The 23,926-nt window shown below is 40.1% G+C and overlaps 2 protein-coding genes across 7 annotated transcripts in view; one reads left to right on the plus strand and one right to left on the minus strand.

The window, feature by feature from the left end:
* Positions 1-1,529: 1,529 nt before the first annotated feature.
* Positions 1,530-17,618, minus strand: Trappc2 (trafficking protein particle complex subunit 2). Of its 4 annotated transcripts, none has more exons than XM_042680461.1 (6): positions 17,520-17,618; positions 13,281-13,405; positions 9,201-9,312; positions 4,939-5,083; positions 3,778-3,863; positions 1,530-1,727 (listed from the first exon to the last, which is right to left on the minus strand). In XM_042680461.1, the coding sequence occupies exons 3-6, from the start codon at positions 9,291-9,293 to the stop codon at positions 1,629-1,631; spliced, it is 423 nt and encodes a 140-aa protein (XP_042536395.1). In that variant the 5' UTR covers positions 9,294-9,312; positions 13,281-13,405; positions 17,520-17,618; the 3' UTR covers positions 1,530-1,628. The 4 variants fall into 4 exon arrangements, with proteins under 4 accessions (XP_042536395.1, XP_042536397.1, XP_042536396.1 ...); XM_042680463.1 differs by lacking the exon at positions 13,281-13,405 and adding an exon at positions 13,052-13,280 and having other exon boundaries at positions 17,520-17,617; XM_042680462.1 differs by lacking the exon at positions 13,281-13,405.
* Positions 17,619-17,742: 124 nt separating this feature from the next.
* Ofd1 (OFD1 centriole and centriolar satellite protein) overlaps positions 17,743-23,926 on the plus strand; it is a 34,719-nt gene continuing 28,535 nt past the window's right edge. For 2 of the 3 annotated variants that reach the window (XM_042680540.1, XM_042680543.1), the window contains exons 1-3: positions 17,858-18,061; positions 18,225-18,323; positions 20,867-21,067. In XM_042680540.1, coding sequence (XP_042536474.1) covers positions 18,053-18,061; positions 18,225-18,323; positions 20,867-21,067 — 309 coding nt within the window. In that variant the 5' untranslated portion in view covers positions 17,858-18,052. Of the gene's footprint in view, positions 18,062-18,224; positions 18,324-20,866; positions 21,068-23,926 lie in introns of all 3 variants that reach the window. The other variant, XM_042680542.1, reaches the window with a different exon arrangement.

Raw genomic sequence — 23,926 nt, forward strand, 5'->3', positions numbered from 1 at the left:
TGATAGTAGCAACTTCACACAAGCATACAAGATAAAGCGTAGATTTTCTTGCTCAAAAGCTTTTCGTATTGAACACTCTTCAAGTGTCACATAAAAAACTGGCTATATTACTTGCTTTTCCACAGATATACTATTTTACAGTCAAATCATAGAGGAGACCCCCTCCTGGGTCCCACTGATTTATAAACTAAAAGGCCAAGTGAAAACATAAATGGAATCCAAGTTGTTTTTTTTTCCTGGGAGGGGGAGGGGAGTGAACTTGGATCCTGGTCACTGTCTCTGAGCTTTCACTTAAGGCTAGCGCTCTACCATTTTGAGCCACAGTGCCACTTCCGGTTTTCTGGTGGCTCCTGTAGATAAGAATCTCACAGACTTTTCTGCCTGAGCTGGCTTTGAATAAGGAGCCTCAGATCTAAGCCTCCTGAGCAGCTAGGATTACAGGTGTGAGCCACTGGCACATGGCCCAAGCTTATTTTTAATAACAGTTCTCAAATCACACTCTTTTAGGAATAGATATCGAGTCTCATTTAACCCTTAGTTTACTGTTTAAGAAAAAGGAAATCTAAGAACATAATGTGACAGATGCCGCATATTTCTTTGTGGACTGTAATGTCCAGGATTCTAAAACTATAGAAGAATCACTATTCTCAGTATCTGACATGCAACATTTTCGTACTGCAAAAGCTTTTGGCTTTAGATTCTTAAGTAGTACTGGGTATTATAAGCCTTTTTAAATAACATTTCCAAATGTATATAAATAGGTCAAAATGTATGCTATTAATTCTATTGACTTCTGCAGAATCTTTGTGCATGTTTGCTGCTGCTGGGGCTTGAACTCAGGACCCCAGCGCTGTCTCTGAATTCTGTACTCAAGACTAGCACTCTACCACTTGAGCCACAGCTCTTCCTCCAGCATTTTTTTTAGGAGGGGGTTAACTGGAGATGAGTCTCATGGATTTTCTTACCTGATCTGGCTTTGAACTGCAACCCTCAGATCTCAGCCTCTTGAGTAGCTAGGATTAGAGGTATGAGTCACCAATACCCAGCTTACTTCTGCAGAATCTTTTAGTTTAAAATCTACCAAACCTTGAAGATATTTGTTTTTGAATTGTTATATTAAGATCAAGCCACCTGAATCAAGAAAGCCAAAAGCTTAGTCTCAGTTTTTGAAATAAAAATTTCAAAATTATTAATAAACATCATCATTAATAATTCTGCAAGCAGGGCTGGGAAGGTGGCTCAGTGGTAGAGCACTTGCCTTGCAAGCATGAGGCCCTGGGTTCAATTCCTCAGCACCACATAAGCAAAAAGAGAAAAGCTGGAAGTGGCGCTGTGGCTCAAGTGGTAGAGCGCTAACCTTGAGCTGAAGAGCTGAGGGACAGCGCCCAGCCCCAGAGTTCAGGCCCCACGACTGGAACCAAAAAAAAAAAAAAAATTCTGCAAGCATATTAATACTGATAATCAACATGAGACTGCATTATTTTAGAATATTTAAGCAATTATATTACATTTAGATAAACAGACACAGATGAGTTTTCCAAGTTGTTTAATAAGTTTACTTACAATGCACACATTCCTGAGTATTCCCTATTGTGATGACATCATTGTTTTTCAGGACTTTTCTGCACTCAGCTTAAAAGGTGCTTCTTCCCAAGAAACTGAACTTTTCTGTCAAATGCACTTGACCGAATAGGAGAATTGGGCTCATAAAATGGGTTCATTGCAAACTAGGAAAAGAAGAGAGGACTAGTGAGCTTATCAAAGCAGAGGATGACAAATCACAAGTCCTTAAAAGGAAATTATTTTCTAGGTTTTTTGTTGTTTTTTTTTTTTGGTCCGGTTGTGGGGTGTGAACTCTAGGCCTGGGCGCTGTCCCTCAGCTCTTCAGCTCAAGGCTAGTGCTCTACCACTTGAGCCACAGTGCCACTTCCGGCTTTTTTCTTATGTGGTGCTGAGGAATCGAACCCAGGGCCTCAGGCATGCAAGGCAAGCGCTCTACCACTGAGCCACCTTCCCAGCCCTTATTTTCTAGTTTTAAATTTTAAAAGACATTTTAAAAAAGTCTGAGGATTTCATTTTTAAGATTCATTGAAAATGTTCCATTGTTAAACACTAACATCTCCTAAAGAGAATTTTTCTTAGGGTGCTTTAGCTTTGAGAAGTACCTGTGGCTAAACTAATAGTTGTGTGCCAAGTATTGCCTGTGCAAATTCACCCTCTTGTGAAATACTAGTCTAATGTATTCATAACAAATATACGGACTGTCAAACCCTTTGGACTATATAAACAAATATAAAACCTGACATACATTTAGAGTTACAAAAACAGTGACACCATACTGCTGCGTAGTAACTTATTTTGTATATGTGTTTATGTCAGTACTAGGGATTGAATTCAGGGCTTTGTGCTTGCCTTTAGCTTTTTCACTGGAGGCTAGCACTTCATCAGTTGAGCTATACATCCACTTTTGGCTTTTTGATGGTGAACTGAAGTATTTATCTACTTGGGCTGGCTTTGAACTATGATCCTCAGATCTCAGTCTCCTGATTAACTGGGATTAGTGCCCAAGCAAGTAACTCTTAATGGGACTTCTTTTTTGAGACAGTCTAACTGTATAACCCAGATTGGCCTTGAACTATAGATATTCCTGTCTCAGTTCCTGAGTGCTGTGATTATAGAAATGTATTACCTTGTATGATAACTTGTTATCTGTGCATGTAATATTCTAGCACAGGTCTAAGTAACAGTTCCCTTAGCTGATATAGTAAATGTATTATAACATGTGAGAAAAAGTACTTGTCACCTTTGACTAGAAATACTGAATGTCCAATTTGTTATTGTGCTTTAGGGAAGGAGAAACAAAGGAAGAGGCAACAATGCTTGATAAGAAATGTACTCGTTACCTTGCCCATGTAATTGTAACCCCTCTGTACGGTATTTTCACAATAATAATTTAAAAAACGCAAATATAAGCATAGACCATACTTAAGAACATACTGTTGTTGGCACTATAGTCTGACATCCTATTACTACTTGATTTGTCAATTTAATATATCCATTTAAAAAACAAACAGGTGGCACCATTGTCCTCAAATGGCTATTCGATGATAAAAGAATCACTTCTGCTAGGCACCGGTGGCTCTCACCTATAATCCTAGCTACTCAGGAGGCTGAGATCTGACAATGCTGGTTTGAAGCCAGCCTGAGCAGACAAATCATCTCCAATTAACCAGCAAAAAGCTGGGAGTAGAGGTGTTGCTCAGCTGCTAGAACAGCAGCCTTGAGCAAATTAGCTATGTAAGAGAGTGAGGCACAGTTCAAGCCCCAGTAGTGGCACATATACCACCAACAAAACCACAAAAACCACTTCCTATCAATTTGTGATCTATAGTCATCACTGCAAGTTATTTGTAAACTGCAACTGATTTGTAAAGTCAATGGAAAAAGTTTTTAAAGCATTTTCCCTAAGGTAGACTGCATTCTTGCTCTTTAGGAATCCATAATAAAGTCAAGTCTCTTAACCAAAGGGGAAGAATGACACTGACTTACCTTCACAGTAACTTAAAACTCACTACCCTGACTTTTTGTGAATATCATTTGATTTGGCAGGGAATACTTGGCCACTGGGAAAATTGGCAGAGCTAGTTCTAACTGGGTGAAAGCTAGTCTAAAATGAAAGCTGCATCTTGAGAGACATGCTTAAACAGGGCAGTCTCCTGTCAAAGCCAGAATCCCTTGTTACAATCAGACTTTTAAAAATTGTAGACCTTACCTTACCTTTATGTATAAATCATAGACATCAGTGAAGAAGTTCTTTATTCCATCTTCTTGCCTTACATCATGAAGCATAATAAATCTCATATGTGAGACAATTAAGGTATAATTTTTATTCAAACTGAAAAATTAAAAGCAATTGGTGGTTCATGCCTGTAATCTTAGCTACTACTCAGGATGCTGAAATGTGAGGATAGCAGTTGGAAGCTTGCTGGGCCAGGAAAGTCTACAAGGTTCTTATCTTCATTTCACTACCAAAAAGCCAGAAGTGGTTCTTCAAATTAATCATATGTACTATTTTGCAATGGGAGAGTTGAATGTATAAACTGTTTAAAGACAACTTTGTTTTATCTTAGAATATAATCTTTAAAATTAAAAAACAAAGCTAGGGGCACAGCTTAAGAGCAGAGTACCTACCTAGCAAGCATAAAAGCCCAAATTCAAATGGCAAAAAAATAAAGTTAGAAAACAGATATAAAGCCAGACACTGGTGGCTCATACCTGTAATCCTAGCTACTCAGGAGGCTGAGATCTGAGGATCACAGTTTGAAGTCAGCTTGGGCAGGAAAGTCTGTGAGACTCTTATCTCCAGTGAATACTACCCCAAAAAGCTTGAAGTACAGCTATGGCTCACATGGTAGAGGATTAGCCTTGAGCTAAAAAAGCTCAGGAACACTGTCCAGGCCATGAGTTGAAAAGTCTCAAGACCAGCACTAACAAAAAACATATATAAAGAAAACTCACCCTTAGTATCATTCAGATAAACCTTCATTTTATATGAGACTTTGTTTGAAAATTGAAATTATATTAAATACAATAAAAATTATTTTTTAATAGAAGTAACCCCCAAAAGGAAGTTCCCATTTTGATCTGAGTCTTTAAAGTCTCCAAGTTCAAAATCTAGCTTCTATGTCTTCACTCCCCCATTCCTCCTCTTTTCCCCTCCTCTTCCTTCTTCTGGCCTCTGTGTCCCCTCCTCCTCTTCTTCTTCCTTCTCCTCCTCTCCCACCCCCTCCTCCTCCTTTTTTTGTCTTTTTTGGTGCTGAGGATCAAACCCAGGATGTTGCACTTTGCCCCTGAGCTACATCCCAGCCCTGTTCCATGCTCTTATAGTTTGTAAACCCAACCTTTAATTAAATATATTTCCTAGTAAAGGAAGGATATGTCCTGCAGTGACGAATGCTGACACAAACCACTCATTGAATTTGTCCACGGTTTTCAAATACATGTTGTTTGAAAGCCACATGTTTTCATCCACAAGGTCAAGAGCCGCGTGAGCTATGAACTGGTTCAGATGGCGATGATCATCCTGAATGACAGAGGACAGCAAGAGACATTTCCAGATCACCTCAGGATTACAACAACACATTCTATAAACTCTATATATGATTTCCTAGTGAGATAAAACACTTTATCAGGAGACACAAAAGCTTTATGGTTTTCATAGTTTAAATTGATATCTAAAACTAAAAAGAACACAAAGTGAATTAATATGTTCAAAAAACTAGAGTTTGAGGCTCTGAATTCAATTCCTAGTACTAGGTAAAAAAAAACTACACGAAAATTAGGTTTTTGTGTGTTCCAAGGAAGTTAGTAAACTCTGTAACCAGTTATACATGTGGAAAAAAATACTATACTTAGGGGGGAAAGGTAGATCCAGACTTTATGAGTCTCATAGTTTATTGAGGACATGGAAACTGTGTAAGTGGCTGTGGATCAGAGCACCCTTCAGGTCAAGTAGGTGGTGAAGGAGAAGGTATAGATAAGTGGTGCCATGCATTCAGGACAAGGGCCAGAGCCAGCAGGGAGAATGGAGCTTCCTGGGCAGCAGCAACAGAAAAGTAGGCTGGAACCCACCTCACAAAGAGGCCTCCTTCAGGTGGACAGGACTTATATGACATAAAGATGTGGGAATCATGGGAGGCCACCAGACTCAACTCAGCTTCAGCTACGGAAAGTCATTTGGGATAACCAGTGGTTCAAAGCCAGCCTGGGCAGAAAAACCAGAAACTCTTATTTCTAATTAGAAGGCAAAAAGCCAGAACTGGAATTGTGGCTCAGATGGTAGAGCAGCAACTATGATTGAAAAAGCTGAGCCAGAGTGTGAGGTCCTGAGTTCAAGCCCCAGTGATAACATCCAAAAAAAAAAAAAAAAAAGGAAAAAAGAAAGGAAATTTCAAAGAATACCTATTATGACTGAATAATGTTCTCCTCAAAATTCATATGCTGAAATCCTAAGACCCAGTACCTCTGAAGGCAGCCTTAGTGGGAAAAAAAAAGGGTCACTGCACATAAGGTTAAGATGACGTCATACTGGCATAGGATAGGGCTCTATTCCAATAACTGGTGTCCCTATAAAAATGTGAGATTTAAGTCAGGTATAGTGATTCATGCCAGTAACCTTAGATACTCTGGAAGTGGAAGGCGGGAGGATTTCAGTTTGAGGACTGAGCAAAAATACTTCATGAAACTCCATCTCAAGCAGTGAAAAGTTGTCATCCTAGCTATGCAAGAAGCTTAAATACAAAGTAAACCAGATCCAGAGAAACATAGGTTGCATGGTTTCCCTCATTTGTGATAGCTAGAGGGTGCCTATAAATCTACAAGTAGGGCTGGGAAGGTGGCTCAGTGGTAGAGCGCTTGCTTTGCATGCATGAGGCTCTGGGTTCGATTCCTCAGCACCACATAAGCAGAAAAAGAAAAAAGCTGGAAGTGGCGCTGTGTCTCAAGTGGTAGAGCGATAGCCTTGAGCTGAAGAGCTGAGGGACAGCGCCCAGATCTAGAGTTCAGGGCCACGACCGGACCCCCCCCCCCCAAAAAAAAAAAATCTACAAGTAAACACTGGATGGTTAAAGAGAAAATACACTAGGGCATGACAAATTACACAGGACTCTAGGTATACACAAACAAAGGAGGATATTCTTAGGAGAGGAACACAAAGGCACAATACCTATGTACATCTGAAAATATAAATTAATAATTATCAAAATGAATTCCGGGAAATAAAAACAAGAGTTTTTTTCTTTGTTGCTGCTTATGTTTTCTTTTCCTTTTGTTTGTTCATTTATCTATCTTTGGGAGGGTAGGGGGGACATAGAAATAGAGGGACAAAGGGTGAACCAATGCATTAATGGTACTCAGTAGACACGATGTTGAAAATGAACTATACAACTTTTGGGTGGGGAAAGGAGAGAAAAACTGGGAGAGAATGAGGGAGGTGACATTTATCAAAAAGAAATGTATTCTTTATCTGATTTATATAACTGTAACCCCTCTGGTATATCACCTTTATAGTAACAGTAAGACATGGATTAAAAATAGGCTTAAGTAAGGCAATGGCAGTCCAGTCAGGACAAAAAGTGAGACCCTATACAAAAAATACTGAAATCAGAAAGAGCTGAAGATATTGTTCAAATGGCAGACTGCCTGACTAGTAAGCATGAGGCTAGGGGAAGGGGGGGGAGGAGCGGGCAGGGATTTTAGTGCCACAATCCCAGATACTACCTTCAGTTGAAGCCTAGCCTGCCTACACTGATTTTAAACGTCTGCCCCCTAAAGACAATACGTTCTGTTGTTTCACACTAGTCAGGTTTAGTACTTTGTTACAATAGCCATAGGAAACTGATACATTGTTCTTGCTGAGGAGATTGGTCCCATGACTGGGCTAGGGGAAAGAAAGCTGCCAGTTGCTCTGGAGTCCCTTACACAGCTAAAGTATGTTTACTTCATTCATGTTACCATGACAAAGCTAACTGAATCCTTAGAGAAATGGATGTACTTTGTTTCCGGCTCACAGCAGTGTTTTCTATGACTTTACAGGAGTGATCACCTTTAAGAGACTGTAGAAATGCTTTAAGAAGGTGAGTGGTAGGTAGCAAGAAAAAGAACTCAGACCAAGTGATCACTTTTCTATGTGCTGTTTTTGCTACAACTCCTCTGGGGTGCACAGAAACTGACTTAATAGCAATGCCCTCAAAGCAACTGTTGCTACAGAGATACTTCAAAACAAAGTTGTTATTTTGTTTTGTGGTTTTTTTTCTTTTGATTACCATCCTGGAGTTTGAACTCAGAGCCTGGGAGCTGTCTTTGAGCTTTTGGCTCAACGCTGGTGCTCTACACTTGAGCAACAGATCCATTTTCTCGCTTTCTATTAGTTATTTGGAGATAAGAGTCTCATGGATTTCCTGCTGGGCAGGCTTTGAACCACAATCCTTAGATCTCAGCCTCATGAGTAATTAGGATTACAGTCATGAGCCACTGGTGTCAAGCAAAACCAAAGGTTTTAGTACAGTGTTTTCATAAGAGTGTATCTCCAGTTAACCAATAAAATGCAAGACTGGAAGCATGGTTCAAGTGGTACAGCATGAACAAACCATTAAGCGAAAGCACAAGGGCCCGAGTTAGGCCTTAGTACCAGGGAACACATACATACACACATACATACACACACACACACACACACACACACACACACACACACATACATACACACACACACAATCTCTACTGTATTTCTGTGGCAAGACTGAAATGGTTGTAAAACGTCTTTCACTTTAAATTGTATATTTAGATTGATTTAAATAAACAACTCCTTATGTTAAAGGACATTAAAGCCTACTTGTGGAAGTTGGAGGAAACAGACCATACTTGCCAGAAAATTATTAGAAACGTGCACTAGCACAAAAAGAGGGAAAGGACTGGGTTGTTCTCAAGAATTAATGACAGTTTGCTCTCAATGGTATGGACCAAGCCATTTCTCTGGAACCATGCTAGATGATAAGAAAATTGGGAGGGAGGGGAAAGAGGAGGGGTCATCACCTCTGGTAGTTCTTTCAAGGTTTTCTATACTTTGCAGCCCAGGCTGGCTTTGAACAATGATCCTCAGGTCTCAGCCTCCTGGGTAGCTAGGATTACAGCAGCACTGCAGAAACCACTGAAAAAAGGTGCTATTGGCCCAGGGCCAGCACAATGAGGAGTAGGGGTTGGTCTCTTTTAATCCTTTCATATACAAATTGATCTATGTCTATCTTGGTGAAAAATCTGATTTAATGAAACAATTAGACTTAGAGGTATTTCAAGGTAGTAAGATGACTCTTCTAGGCCCATTATAGATGGACTGTTTCTCCAGACACTTAAGAAGCAGTATTTCATGGTATGTGACACAATCAACTGAATATCATGGGAAAGAGACGCTTGACAACCATGCCAGTTGTCTCTGCTACACTGTGCTGAATTAAGGTTGAATAATCGACTCCAAAGACATTCCCTGGCTAGCTTCTCTCAGTCTATGGGAATCGACAGAGCATTTAACTGGAGTGGGCTTCAACTGTCTTATCAGTCTAGAACCTTTCCAGTTGTAAAATCTTTTCTACTGTATCATTACAACAGCACAAAAATTCTTATGGCATTTAAGGTTTCATACGCACTTTGGATTCTGCTTTCCCAGCTGGCAAGAATTCCATTTCAAAAACTGGATTGTCATGATGGCCAACAATTACAAAGTAGAAGCTTCCAGACATTCTCTTCAATATGTGGTTCCTAATTAAATGAAAAATAACACACATTTTTTAGCACTCAATATTGAGATCCAAAAATTATTGATAGCAAATTTAGAATTTTTTTATTTCTTAAAGTTGGCACCATCGAAGAAGATACCAAATCGGTATCTTCTTGCTATCTTCATGAGCTTGGCAGGCTTTCCAGTATACTCTTATAGATATGATTTTTGGACCATACAAAGTATAATAAATACTCTGTTGTCAGAGGGAAATTGGAATATCTCCAGCATGAAATCATAAAGACAATATGATCTCATGATCGCCAAGTTTGGAACATTCAGCTCAACATTAAACCCCATGTGTTTAATAGAGTAAGTTAAACTTAATTTGGACTGTACTTAAAAAAGGAGCCAGGAGCTTGTGGCTCATGTTTATAATACTAGCTATATAGGAGGTTGAAAGATGAGAATTGCAGTTCACTTAGGCCTTGAGTTCAAGCTCCATGACCTGCACACACATAAAAAGAGAGAAAAGAAATAATCCAAATAGAACAACAAATGAAGGGCCATGGAACTGATAGGTTGACTAAAGAAAGTAGGAGAAAAGCAGTGACTCCATGGCTTTCAACATGTATTGTCCAAAAGCTGAATTGGCAGATGGGTGGACAGATGGATGAGGGTTCAGTAGGGGGATGGACAGATTTACATTTGTATTTTTAGCAAAGGAGCCTTCAAGTCTTACTAGTAATGTGACCACCAGCCGTCCTTAATCTCTCATGTCTACTTCTCCTTCTGCACAATAGAGACAGCACTGTAGCTACTTTAGGATGTATTAGGAAGATTATTATACAATCTAATGCACGTATGTGGCTCACAGTAAGTGCTAATCTAGACTAAAACGAAAGAATAAATGCATGTTAGGATGTGACTGTTAACTAGGCAAGGTAGGGTAGAAATGTAGTTAATTGGAAATGACCAGTGATCCTAGAAACCAGAGGCAATTGCAGTCCAGAACTGAAGAAACCTCACTGGGCTTCCTGCTGACTCACACAGAAAATGCAATAAAATTTGAAGAAACCTGAAATAGGTTTCTGAATGAATAAAACATTTTATAAAAGAAATCAGGCACAGCAGGCACTTGTATCTTGAAGTAGAAGAGGCTGTGACTGTGGAAGAAAAGGTAGATGGGAGGGGAGACTGTTTTGATATGATGAAAGAGCATTTAATATGTTATTTGGGGAAGAAGCCCATATACTGCAGCCTCTTACTACTAAGACTCCTCTCACTCTTTAGTGGCAGAGCTGAGTAGTTAAAATAGAAACCATTTGGCCTATAAAGCCAAAAAATATTACTATTTTGTTCTTTATGAAAAAGTTTGCCTGAGTTGGGTGCTGGTGTTTCATGCCTGTACTCCTAGCTACTCAGAAGGCTGAGATCTTAGGATCATGCTTCAAAGCCAGCCTGGGAAGGAAAGTCTGTGAGACTTACCTCCAATAACCACCAGGAAATCAGAAGTAGAGCTGTAGCTCAGAGTGGTAGAGTGCTAGCCTTGTGCAAAAGAGTTTAGGGACAGTGCCCAGGCCCTGAGTTAAAGTCATATGACTGATAAAAGTTTGCCCATTTAAGGGGAAAGATAAATATAAAGTATAAGAAAAGAAGTCAGACACCAGTGGTTCACATCTATAATCCTTGCTACTGAGGAGGCTGAGATCTGAGGATTGAGGTTCAGAGATAGCCCCAGCAGATCAATCTGTAAGACAAGTCAGTTAACTTTCAAAAAGCCAGCAGTGGGATGCATGACTCAAGAGGTAGACCCCTAGCTATTAGCAAAAAAGCCGAAAGAGTGAGAGGCCTGGAGATCAAACCCAAGTATAGGCAGAAAAAAGAAAATAAAGACCAAGAGAACAGAAAGGAAAGGAAAGGAAAGGAAGGGGTGGAGAGGCAGATGGAGTGAAGGAGGAAGAAGGGAAGAGGGAAAAAGGGAAGATCCAAATAGTGAAATTGGATCACAAAGGCAACCAAGAATGACAAAAAAGCTATGCAAAACTAGGAAAATTGGCAACAATCCTCCAGAGAAAAGTGATGAGAGGAGGAAAGAGAAGTTGAAATTTGAACCAAGCAAACAATGATATCATGAATCATGAATTCTTGCTGGAATAGGTTCAGGCTGGTGTTTGCCAAGGGAAAGGCTTTCTTCAGCACAAACAAGCAGCAAGAGGAAATATATGCATATAAGGAAAATAACCCATGTGCCACCCCCATACTTGTCCATTTATGGAATCCACAAATGAGAGAAAAGTGTGAAGATAGAATAAAAGGGAAATGAAAGACAGATGCATAGGGGTTCTGTTACAAATCACCCTGCTGGGAAAATGACACAGAGCTTTCTTTATAGACAGTCTGTCCTTGACCAGAGTTGACAAAAACTTGATTTTGTAAACAGCTGAAGAAGCAGGAAGGGCTACCACTCTCCATTTATTCTGTGAGAACAAACCTGACAGGTGAAATGGAAGACGTGAAAATCCTAGGAGAAAAGAACTCTACTATCTCTGGAAGGGAATGCCTGTAATCATTTCGCAGTTGCTTGTAGGCTTCCCACACCCTGGGCCTTGGGCAAAGATGATGCATGCCTTTGCTGTCTACCATATGAACTTTCTGCAAGCATGAAAATGTGCTGTACCCACACTGGACAACATGGGGCCACTGAGTACTTGAAATGTGATTACTGTGACTGTAGACTGGTTTTTCACTCTAATTGACTTAAACCTACATGACTACACGTTGCCAGTGGCTACAATACACACAGGACAGCATAGCTCTAAATCAATGATTCCAAACTAAGTAAATAGTTACTTGAATAATAAATTTAATTAGTAATAAATAACTAAATGACTCCCTGCTGAATAAATAATGCCCCTCTCTCGAGATGTCCACATGCTAATACCTGGAACCTGTACATATGTTAGGGTTCCCGGCATAGGAGAATTAAGGTTGCACATGGAAGTAAAGCTGCTCATCAGCTCACGGTAGAAAGAATGTCCTGGGTTACCTCAGTGAGTCAAGTGTAGTCACAGATAACACTAAAACTGGAAGGAAAGAGCCAGGCATGTTGGTTCATGCCTGTAATCCCAGAACTCAGGTGACTGAGAGAAACCTTGAGTTGGAAGCCAACATAGACTATCTAGGGAATCCCTGCCTCAAAGAAAACACAACATGGAAGGAAGAAGCAACAGAGGAAAGTCAGGGAGAAGTGTGGCTTACAGGGAATAGTCACAAAGATGCAAGATCAATGGCTGTGAAAATAAATGAAGGGGACATAGTGAAGGGATGTGAAGGTGGCCTCTTGAAGCTGGAAAAGATAAGTAAACAGATTCTCTCCAGGGCTTCTGAAAGGCACACAGCCCTGATGATAGCTTGATTTTAGTCCAGCAAGACATGTGAGACTTCCTTCTATAGAACTCTATGATAAAAAATTTGTGTTGTAACAAGCAACATGCAGCAATTTGTTATGACAGAAGTAGCAAGCTGATACATATGTCTAAGCTGAAAACACATGGGTAGGAGCATAAAGGAAGGAAAGGCTACGGCAGTGTCAGCACATGGGGAAGGAGGCACATTCTATGCAGAGATGGCCCAAAGGGAATTCACCTCCAGGGATATGAGTCTAAATGCACTTTGGCCATGATGTGCCAATTAGAAAAGAGCTGCAGCAATATGAGGATGACAGTGTGGAAAAGAACAGGGCTGTGGTATTTCCCAGCACCAGTCCCAATACCTCACCCGTTTAATGTTTGCAGAGAGAGCACTGCAGTGTGAACTGTGTGCGCTACTGGCAGGCAGTTATGAGGAGTAGCATTTCAGCATTAAGTTGCTCTACTACTGGAAAGAACCTTCAGAATGCTCCAATGCTCAGAAGATACAGGAGTGGATCTTGAAGACTGATGAGGAAGCCTGTGCTTGGGTGGTTCACAGCATGCCTGTGACAAGCTGCGGGAGTTTGTTAAGGTACCTGTGAAGAAATTACTGCAGTGGCAAGGGAGCCAACTTGGTGGCAGGGTGGCAGGACTGTCACTTGTGAAAACAACAGCTGTCCCTCACTGTCCCACGGTGTCACTAGGGTGACTTGGACTCCTTCTGAGAGGGAGAAAACGAAAACCAACTTAGTGAGATTGAGAAGCTTTCTGTCTTAAGCACGAAGAAATAAACAATGCAGGAAGTAGGCCACCAACTAGTCACAAACACAAACAGGGACCTGCAATCTAGCATCAGAAGAGCAAAGCCTATAGGTGTAATGTGTGTAAATATGGTAAAGAAAACAAATTCCTTTTTAGGTGATGATCAGGAAAAGCAGGGGAGAAAGGTCAACTGCTTCAAGCAGGATGTAGGATCTGGTTTGCTTCCGATTTCTCTGAAGAATGACTTTCAAACAGCAGACCTGGAAGAAATCAGGTTAGGCAGAGTGTACACTTCAAAACAAGTGTATTTAAAAGTATCTAGGCATTTCAATGAATTCAAGCCTACAGGTCCTGGCAAATTATAAAGCTCGGACTAACAAATGTAATTTAGGCACAGAAAAGTGCCATATCCTTAAAGAGATAGGCAGATGTTATTTTAAATTTTCAGAAACAGGAAAATGTAGTAAATGACTGTTTGGGGTCAGATATAACACCAGGAAGTTTTACTATAAACTTATTTAACATAAATTATTTTTAAAAAATGGAATAGGTCACCCAGCGCCGGTGTCTCACGCCTGTAATCCTAGCTACTCAGGAGTCTGAGATCTGAGGAAAGAGAGTCAAAGTCAGCCCAGGCAGGTAAGTCCATGAGTCTCTTATCTCCAATGAACCACCAGAAAACCTGAAGTGGCACTGTGGCTCAAGTGTAGAGTGATAGCTTTGAGCTAAGGGACAGTGCCCAGGCCGAGTTCAAGCCCCATGACCAACAACAACAAAAAATAGAATAGGTCATTGTTTATTCATACTTTACTTATGCTGAGAACAAGCCAGACCAAACCTTTTCTATTTTGGAAGGGAATTATAGTAGGTAGTCAGCAAATTACTATCTGTGATTTGGTTATCTACCTAAGAACAAACTGAAGTCCTGTAGCCTGGGTGATAGATGGTCTTGCTAGAATGGTACTCTGAGAGCAGTCACACTGTTTATCTGTTTACTGTGGTATTCTCAGAGTCACAACAGTGCCAAGAGCACACTGGGCACTTGTTATTTGCAGAATAAGGATGACCTACAGCTGATCTGAGTGTCAATACTCAAAGACCAGTGTGTGGTCTAGGTGGTAAATTTATAGCCCAGCATCTCTGGGGAGGCTTTGAAACTGACCTTAACCTAGTCCATCTCAGCTTTGCTTATGTGTTTTTTTTTTGAGACAGTTTCATGCTAGGTAGCCCAGGCTGGTCCGCAGCTCTTGAATTAAAGGCATGTGCTACCTACCACACCTAGAATTGAATCAGTAACTTGGATGAAGACAATTTACCACGTTCAAAGATAATGCTAATGAAAAAGTTAGGACTGGGTAAAATCTCTATGGCTAGGATAGTTAGGTGGGTTAATAAGACATAACTTAATAGAATGAAACAAAATGAGTCCTGTGCTTGAGTTTGAAAACAATCAACAGAGCCGAGTGCTGGTGGCTCATGCTACTCAGGAGGCAGAGATCTGAGGATCATGGTTTGAAGCCAGCCTGGGCAGGAAAGTATGTGAGATTCTTATTTCCACTTAACTACCTAAAAACTGGAAGTACAGCTGTGACTCAAAGTGGTATAGGACTAGCCTTGAGCAAAAAAGCTCAGGGACAGAGCCCAGGACCTGAGTTCAAGGCCCAGGACTGACCAAAAAAAAAATCAACTTCACAACAATAGCAGGAGTAAAGACTAGTTTAAGAGCAATTTATCTAAATAAATGCCCAAATTTTAATTTACTGTAAGTACACTATCGGTGAAGAAGAGCTAAAACAACCTAGCCTATATTAAGAGAAAAACTATGTCCAAGAGAAGTTGGAAAAATGTCCATGTCCTCTTCACTAATAAAATCTTTGGAGAAGGTACTCATTTCTGGGAAATCACATTTTAAAAGGATCAAGTCCTCCAAACTATGTGGTGTACCTAGGCTAGAGATGCTCTGGAAACAAGAGACAGCTGAAAAACTGAGTTGTGTTAAACTAAGGGGAAAAAAGACTTCATTAAAAAAAGGGGGGTTGACTAGGAATGACAAAGGGTTTCTTCTCTTGGGCAAATTCTAAACACCTGGTAATGACTACCAGCCCTGGTGCTGAGAAAGGTCTAGCAATAAATGGCTGTGATCAATTATTCATGCTGTTATGAGTTTGGAGGGAATGCACTATCTACAGGAGGGCCAAGTATTTGGTAGCTTGGTACTAGACAGGCTTATCCGGAACTGCTCCATATGCCAAGCCCAAGGCTATTCAGTTGAAGTTACCAGGACCAAGTATGGTGGGGTCTGATAGAAAACCACCAGTGGCCGGGCACCAGTGGCTCAAGCCTGTAATCCTAGCTACTCAGGATGCTGAGATCTGAGGATCTTGGTTCAAAACCATCCCAGGGAAGGAAAGTTCATAAGGCTCTTATCTCCAATTAACTACCAGAAAACTGGAAGTGCTGCTGTGTACTCACCTTGAGCTGAATAGCTCAGGGAAAGCACCCAGGCCCAGAGTTCAAGCCTCACAACCGACAAAAATAAACAACTAAAAAGAAATAAAAACAGACTCTATAAAGGAGCTGTCTATGCCTAGACAGCAGTGATTTCAGTTGTTTCATAGACTGGGGCCTGGTGTGGCACAGGGCATGTCTATTGCAATGAGAAACTGTATGAATATTTTTGATAGGTCTGTAATAGCAAAATTTCCTGTTAATATTATGAGCAATGTCCCCTCCCTCAAGTGCTTTGGGGAGAGCATCTTACCTAACTATGCAACTTTAGTACTAAAGGTGTGTTTGGGATAGAGTGTGTCTTCAAGCACTGATGTTGTATTAATAGCATTTACAATGTAATATCTTTTTGACACTGCTTCATCATTACTCCACTCTTAGCTACAGGATGGTGTACTAGTATTCGGAAAAGACTCTCATGTCATTTCTGGATTTTATTACTCATCTCTGTTAGAACTGACTGGTCTATATATGTATTTTTTTCTCCCAAAGTCTTTTTGATCACTTCTACTCCAAAGTTAATATTCTTTCTTCCAGCTTGGAGTCTTTTCTGATTCTATGTTTAACTTTTATCCATTTAATGTCTAAGTGCCTCTTCCACAATTATTTCCAACAAACGCCTGAGTTTTTTTAACCTCCTATGAAATCTATTACTCTCACTGTCTCTTAAATTTTGAAACTTTTTTCCATAGCAAGAGATCAAAACTTAATGTACTCTAATGCTAAGCACAAAGCTGACCTTGATTCAGTTTTGTTCCTTCAGGACTTAGATACCCTGTATCCAGGACAGAAGTTCCTCACACGGTTCCTGACTTCTGTATTCTTTTGCTCTGTTTTCCTAAAATGCTTTATTTTTCACTCCCCATCCAAATCGTAAGGCACTTTTCCCACAGCTTATGTCCTCCACCATTTGTACCTTCAATCGCCTGTCTCTACCATACATAGCTATTTCTCAATTCTCAGCCGGCAATGTTTTCAATACAGCTTCTGAGTCATTTCGTTCCTTTCGTAATTAGATGTATGCATCTTGGGCCCTTTGCTTCATCTGTTATCTTTGTCACGGCACACGACGGAGCTATAAAATTTAGGCATGAGGTCCTCAACCGGGTGCGATTTTTGCTTCCCAGCTTCCCAGAGGACATCAGGCAATGTCTGGATACATTTTTGGGTTTTCCACGTGCACGAGGCGGCGCAGCGCTGCTGGTATTTATTACGTGCAGACCAAGGGTGCGCTCAACCTTTCCCTACCATGCACCGGACTGCATTCCAAACACAGGTGTTGGCTCCAAGTGGCAATCGCACCGCGGTAAGGAACACTCACTTAAACGATCATAGCAAACACCAAGCCTCCGAGAGGGCGGGCGAGGTGCCAAGTTCAAATGCAAGGGTGGATTGGCGAGGTGAGCTAGTGATTGAGTCAGCCGATTGGGGACCCGCGGGGCTGATCCGGCCGAGGAAGAGTGCAGGTGCTCGGCCAACAACCGCGTCACGCCGGGCCTAGGACGTCCCCCAAGCATCCGGAGAGACCGCCCCCTCCCCCTCCCCCGTCACGTTCCAACCCCTACCTGAAGTGGAACGCCGACAGCAGAACCGCCCAGTACACGCGACAAAGACCCGCGCTCCACTGTTTCAGCCCAGAATGCTGGAGTAGACCGCGCGAGAGCCCGCGCTGTATTCTCGCGAGACATAGGCGGGGTTTCTGAGTTTCCCGGGGGCGGTTGAGCGCCTGCGCCATCGCCCTCCTCACAAAGGAGGGTGGGGCTGCTGCGCCCAGGGGAGGGGCCGGATAAGATCTGAGCCCTGGAAACGCGGGGTCCAAAGTGGGAGGCCGATCCCCACTCCTCTTCTCAGTCTCCGCCTTCCTGCTGCATTGGGAAGTCTCTTGGGTGTCGCGGCTCGGCGCAGAAAGGAAGTGTGCGTGTTTACCAAAATCCTAGTTCCGATTCCTAGGCAGAGCATCCAATTCTGGTTTCTCCCAACCCACTGAGCTAAGAAGCAGGACTCGGGGAGGGGCTTCCGTCCCGACCCTGCGCCCCGATCCGAACCTTAAACTCTTGATTACGGTTGGGCGGGCTCAGGAGGAAGCAGATACCGACAGATGGCTCAGGTAGCTACATTGTCACCTAGCAGGGACAGGCAGAAATGAGGACCCTTGTTTGTAGTCGTTAAAGCTAGGCATCTTGGGGTTTCCCGGGAGACGTCAGGCCTGTTTTCAGAAATTCACCTCCCCCTGTGCCGGCCAGGTAACTCGTAACCATTTTCTCTTCCAGTCCAGCATGCCCCACAAGTCTGATGTATTGAGTCAAGATGAACTGCGCAAAAAGCTGTACCAGACGTTTAAGGATCGAGGTTTACTGGACACACTTAAGGTATCAGATTTAGGCATGTCTGTGCCGTAACTTTTACAAGTGTTACCTGTAAAACCTGTAACACGTAGCCCACATTTAAATTCATTCTGTCCTTGGTTTTTTTTTAAGAGTTATATAGAGCATGGAATTACATTTTTATATAAAAGTTAATTTAAAAGTCTGTAATAAAAATTATAGAAAATATTATGTATAAATAATATTGAGCTTGAGACAAAAGAGCATATACACATATTAGATTTATTGGGATACCATTAAGACAGGAGCAGATAGCATGTAATGAACACATTTGAATCAGATTGCACTTGTTATATAAATCTGTTACAGGTTCCTGAATTGATAAATGCTTGTGCAGTATATTTGGATGACAAAGCACATTGACACTGTATGGGAAGCCCTAAACGTATTACTCACTGTGGAACAATTTAAGTTTTGGAATCCATGAATATCGCATATTACAGTGCATATGTATTAGTACATTTTATATTTGCAGTAACAGCAAGGAATAGGATTAGTTTAATGTATTTACTTTACAATATACATTAAAAAGTGTATTTTACGTTTAATATGGGAAATTAAAGTCTAAGTTTTCCCACTCTCTTCCCCACACTTTTAGTGTTTTACTTCATATCTGCTATAATATATATTTTTTTTCCATTATCCATCTTTGGCCCTGTTCACTTTACAGCTGTGGCATGACTGGCTATTCAGTTTCTATTACTCCAACTTGATCAATGACAGGATAGATTTTTTACTTTTTCTTCATTTTTACTTTATTTATTTGTCTTCATTTACTAGTTCTCTAAGGACAGATTATTATTTTTTTAGGGGGCCAGATTATTTTTTCCCCACAATTTTTACCTTCTCACAATGAGCTAATTTTTATATTCGCATTTTAATAACTGTCACAGAAGATTAAGTAGACTTAATTTCTAATTAATTTCAAATTAACTTCTGAGATATGTGTTGAGTATTTACAAAGTATCTTCTCTCACACTCCTTCCTACTGTCATAGTAAATGCCCTTCTTTCATGCTTTTTATTTAAGAGACATTGCAAAATTTAATTCTGAATAGACTTTTCTTCTTGTGTTGGCTACTGAGAAGGTCCAGTTTTGTGATTCCTATAAGCACTAAAATGACATGCATTTTGTGTTCATAGAAATGGGAAATCATCTGGGGCTGGGAAGGTGGCTCAGTGGTAGAGCACTTGCCTTGCATGCATGAGGCCCTGGGTTCGATTCCTCAGCACCACATAAGCAGAAAGAGCTGGAAGTGGCGCTGTGGATCAAGTGGTAGAGCACTAGCCTTGAGCTGAAGAGCTGAGGGGACAGTGCCCAGGCCAGAGTTCAGGCCCCACGATTGACAGAAAAAAAAAAGGGAAATTCTCATATGTAATTCATTTTTTTCTACTCTAATTTTCCTTTCATTCAGCTTATGTTTTATCTGTATTTAAGACATCCTAAATCAGTTTATTAATTAAATTGGGTCTTAATATACCACTTCCTCTGTATGTTATAAATGTAATTAAGCTACTCCTAAATTTTCTTGTGTAGGATACTGTACTCTTTTGTTTTGCTTTATTATTTCAGTTAGTTAATTGTTTTAGATAACGCTGAGCTTGTATATTTTATTAATTGTACTTATCCATTTTAAATACAGAATGGACAAAAAGCAATGTTGTTACCTGACTTATATAACTGTAATCCCTCTCATACATCACCTTTATAATAACAATAAAGAAAATAAAAATATGTAGAATTTCAGATGTATAGTAAGTCCCATTCTATCCTGGTAATTATATACTATTCTAGTGTAAAGAATATAAAAAAGGAGTAAAATAAGATCTATATTTGTTGCTTGCTTGTGTTGCATTAATATACGTATATATTATTTCCTGCTAATCCTCATGAATCTAAACAATTTACTAATATACTCAGCTCAGTTGTGTATGTCCAAACTGTATACAAAATAGATTTAAACATCCAGTTGCCTGAGTAGAGGATTTTCTTAAAATCAAATCAACTAATGATGCTTTTGTTATAACTTTGAGAAAATAATCTACTCTGAGCCTAGATGTCCTCATTTATAATTTGTGAGAAAATTAATAGGCGTCGCAGTGGCTTAAATGTAAATACACTCTATGTGAAAGTGCATTCTTAGACTTCTTTGGGCTCACTAATTTCCTGCATGCATTATTTCTTTTAGGAACCCAGTTTTACTGTAATCGGTGTGCCCAATATATTGGATTGACTCAATGTTCTTTTCATAGCTTCAAACATTCCACAAAGGTGTGATAAAGTAACAAAATTACCTTTAATTCATATCTCAATACCAAGTGTCTGAAATGAGTCCTAGGAAACAGAAATTGAATCTCCAAGGTGTCTTGCTGACCACTAGATTACTTGGTAGTTGGGGAAAGATTGTGTGGGGAATGGCTCTTAACTTGTGGACATGGGTCTGCAACAATTTTGGAAATAAACGTGACAAACCTGTGTATATTTCCAGTGAAACAGTCCTGATTTTTTTTTTGTTCCTGTCTTTGTAGACACAACTCAGAAACCAGCTAATTCAGGAACTGGTACATCCTGTGTTGAGTGGAGAACTGAAGCCTCAATCCATATCAGTGGAAGGCAGCGCCCTCTTAGTAGGTGCTTCCAACGCTATAATAGCAGATCACTTACAAAGATGTGGCTATGAATATTCACTTTCTGTTTTCTTTCCGGAAAGCGGTTTGTCAAAAGAAAAGGTAAAGTTTGAACTTGTACTATCAGTTTCTTCCTCTGATAGTTAGCACATTCTGTACACTTTAGCTAAGTTTTTTGTAGGTAGGTTCATTTTTGTTGCTTTGAAATTGCATCTTAGCTTCATATATTTGTTACATGAAAAATTGAATGTTATTAATGTTTCAGCTCTTCGTTTCCTCTTTCCTAAAGCAGTGATGTTACAATCTCTGAATGCTTTGGAGTTACTGGTCTAACATGTAGTATATAGTTGAACTAGATTCCAAACTGCCATTTCTGTTGAGTGTCTCCTGTGAACTTGACTGTGTGCCAGGCACCAGTGTAAGTGTGGTATGTGTTACAAAGGATGACTCAGACTCGAGAGATGGAGTGATTTAAGCAGTCATGTAAATTCTAAGTTGCAACACCATAAACATAGATTCCTAAAGTATATTCTTTTCACTATGCTACAATCTCTTCAGGTATTTCTCTTCTTTGTAAAAGAGAAATCAGTAATGCATGAGTTTTAAAAATGTAAAATTATCAGATATTTAAACCCCTGTCTTGTATTTTTCACATTTTTTGGTGTCAGAACTGGGGCTTCAACTCAGGGCCTGGGTGTTGTCATGTAGCTTTTTCACTCAAGACTGGTTTTCTACCACTTGAGCCACAGTTCCATTTCCAGCCTTTGGTGGTTAGTTGGGGATTAGAGTTTCAGGGATTTTTCTGCTGGGACTGCTTTGAACTACAATCCTCAGATCTCATTCTCCTGAGTAACTGGGATTACAGGCCTGCGCCACCAGTGCCCAGCTATTTTTCACTTTTCTAATCATTTAAATGCTATTTTCATCACCATTGAATGTATTAGTCACACTTTTAATAGCACTGGTTTCTTAGGTTTTCTTTTTTTTATGTGTGGTACTGGGGTTTGAAGTCAAGGCCTTAACATTTTCTAGGCAGGAGCTCTGAGACATTCCCCAGCCCTATTTTAAAGGCAAATTTTTTTTTGGGGGGGGGTGTCCAGTCGTGGGGCCTGAACTCTGGGCCTGGGCGCTGTCCCTCAGCTCTTCAGCTCAAGGCTAGCACTCTACCACTTGAGCCACAGCACCACTTCCAGCTTTTTTCTTTCTGCTTATGTGGTGCTGAGGAATCGAACCCAAGGCCTCAGGCATGCAAGGCAAGCACTCTACCACTGAGCCACCTTCCCAGCCCATACCAGCCTAAAATTTAATCTAGGTAGGAGGAGAGTTAAAGTATTCCAGTTATGGTTTGGCTTTTTTTTTTTTTTTTGTCAGTCATGGGGCTTGAACTCTGCCTGGGCACTGTCCCTCAGCTCTTTAGCTCAAGGCAAGTGCTCTACCACTCATGGTTCATATGTTACACTAATATTCACTCTCGATGAACAGGGTCACCTGCATTTTCACTGTCTACAAATTCTAAACATTTTAAGGAAATAAGAATAATGCTAGTATTTAAATGAAATCTTGAAATTTAAATATGCTATATTTTTTTCATTTAGGACTAAATTTATAACATTGAGGATTCCTTTTTAGTTCATTTTCTAGCTTTCTAATGATACATTTTATAATTTTGCTTACTGTGTAATAGTTTTATCATTATCACAATAATTAAACCAGTTTTTACTATATTTAATGTTTTCTACTAATATAAAATGCTATACATTATCTTTTCATTTATCTTTGGTCAGTACTTGGGCTTGAATTCAGGGCCTTGACTTTTCTAGGCAGATTCTCTAAAGCTTGACATGTACCTCTAGCCCCAGAAACTTTTCTTGCAAGGAAAACCACATTAAAGCAAATTATTTTAGTGTTCTAAGTGTAGATATAGTAAATAATATAGTAATACATACAATAGTAGAAATATAAAGAATAGCTAAGGCTGGGATGTGGCTCAAATATAAAGTGTTAACTTAGCAAGAACTTAGCAAATCTCCAATACCCTCAAAAACCAGAATCCTACTTGGAGACAGAGTTTGGGGTTTATAGTTTGAGGCCAGCCCAGGAAAGAGTAGTTTTTAAGACTCCATCTCAGTGAGTGAAATGGTACATACCTCTTATCGCAATTATAAGGAAGCACAGTGGCTGGGTGCTGTCATACCCAGAACCAGTAGGATTAAAATCCAAGAAGATTCATGCACAAATGAGAACCTGTCTTGAAAATGAATCATGTAATGTACAAATAGGCTGGAGGTATGGCTCAAGTGGTAGAGTGCCAGCCAACAGAGCACAAGACCCTGAGTTGAGTCCTCAGTACCACAAAACAACGACAATAAAACCCCAAAGTGTTTCAAAATGTTAAGCTGAGAATGTGGCTTAGTGGTAGAGTGCTTGCCAAACATGCCTAAAGCCCTGGGTTCAATTCCTCAGTACCATATAAACAGAAAAAACTGGAAATGAAGCTGGCTTAAATGGTAGAGTGCTAGCCTTGAGCAAAAAGAAGCTCAATGACAGTGCCCAGGCCCCGAGTTCAAGCCCCAGGACTGGCAAAAAAATGTTTTAGGTACACTTTAGTCATTCATGGTAGTAAGGATAGTAAAATTTTAGTTTACTTATATTTTTAAAATATAATTTGATGACCTTGAAATCAACTCATATCCATTGGTTCTTTGAGTGTCATCTGTAAAGCATTAACCATTCCTATTATTTCTGGTACATTAATGACATGACATTAAGCATACCATGTTTGCTCTAAAGTATTTGGAAGTTAATTGCAGGGTTAAAAAATATTTTATTCTTTACACTTCAATGTGTTTGCTACAGTTTATTTAACAGTTTAAAAAAGGCTTTGATTCCATTTTATTAGCATAATTTTAATCTCATGCAGAAGCATATCCTAACATATCGTTTAAATGTTTATATAAAAGT

Source organism: Dipodomys spectabilis, unplaced genomic scaffold (assembly GCF_019054845.1).
Source record: "Dipodomys spectabilis isolate Male_0828 unplaced genomic scaffold, ASM1905484v1 ptg000061l, whole genome shotgun sequence".
Taxonomy (NCBI): domain Eukaryota; kingdom Metazoa; phylum Chordata; class Mammalia; order Rodentia; family Heteromyidae; genus Dipodomys; species Dipodomys spectabilis.

Excerpts from the sequence above, each read along its gene's own strand:
- Trappc2 (XM_042680462.1), bottom strand. The coding sequence starts at position 9,293 with ATGTCTGGAAGCTTCTACTTTGTAATTGTTGGCCATCATGACAATCCA. Across the intron at positions 3,864-4,938 it reads AGCATTCGTCACTGCAGGAC|ATATGAGATTTATTATGCTT; the intron begins ATATCCTTCCTT and ends TAATTGTCTCAC. Across the intron at positions 1,728-3,777 it reads TCTATGATTTATACATAAAG|TTTGCAATGAACCCATTTTA; the intron begins GTAAGGTAAGGT and ends TTCTTTTCCTAG.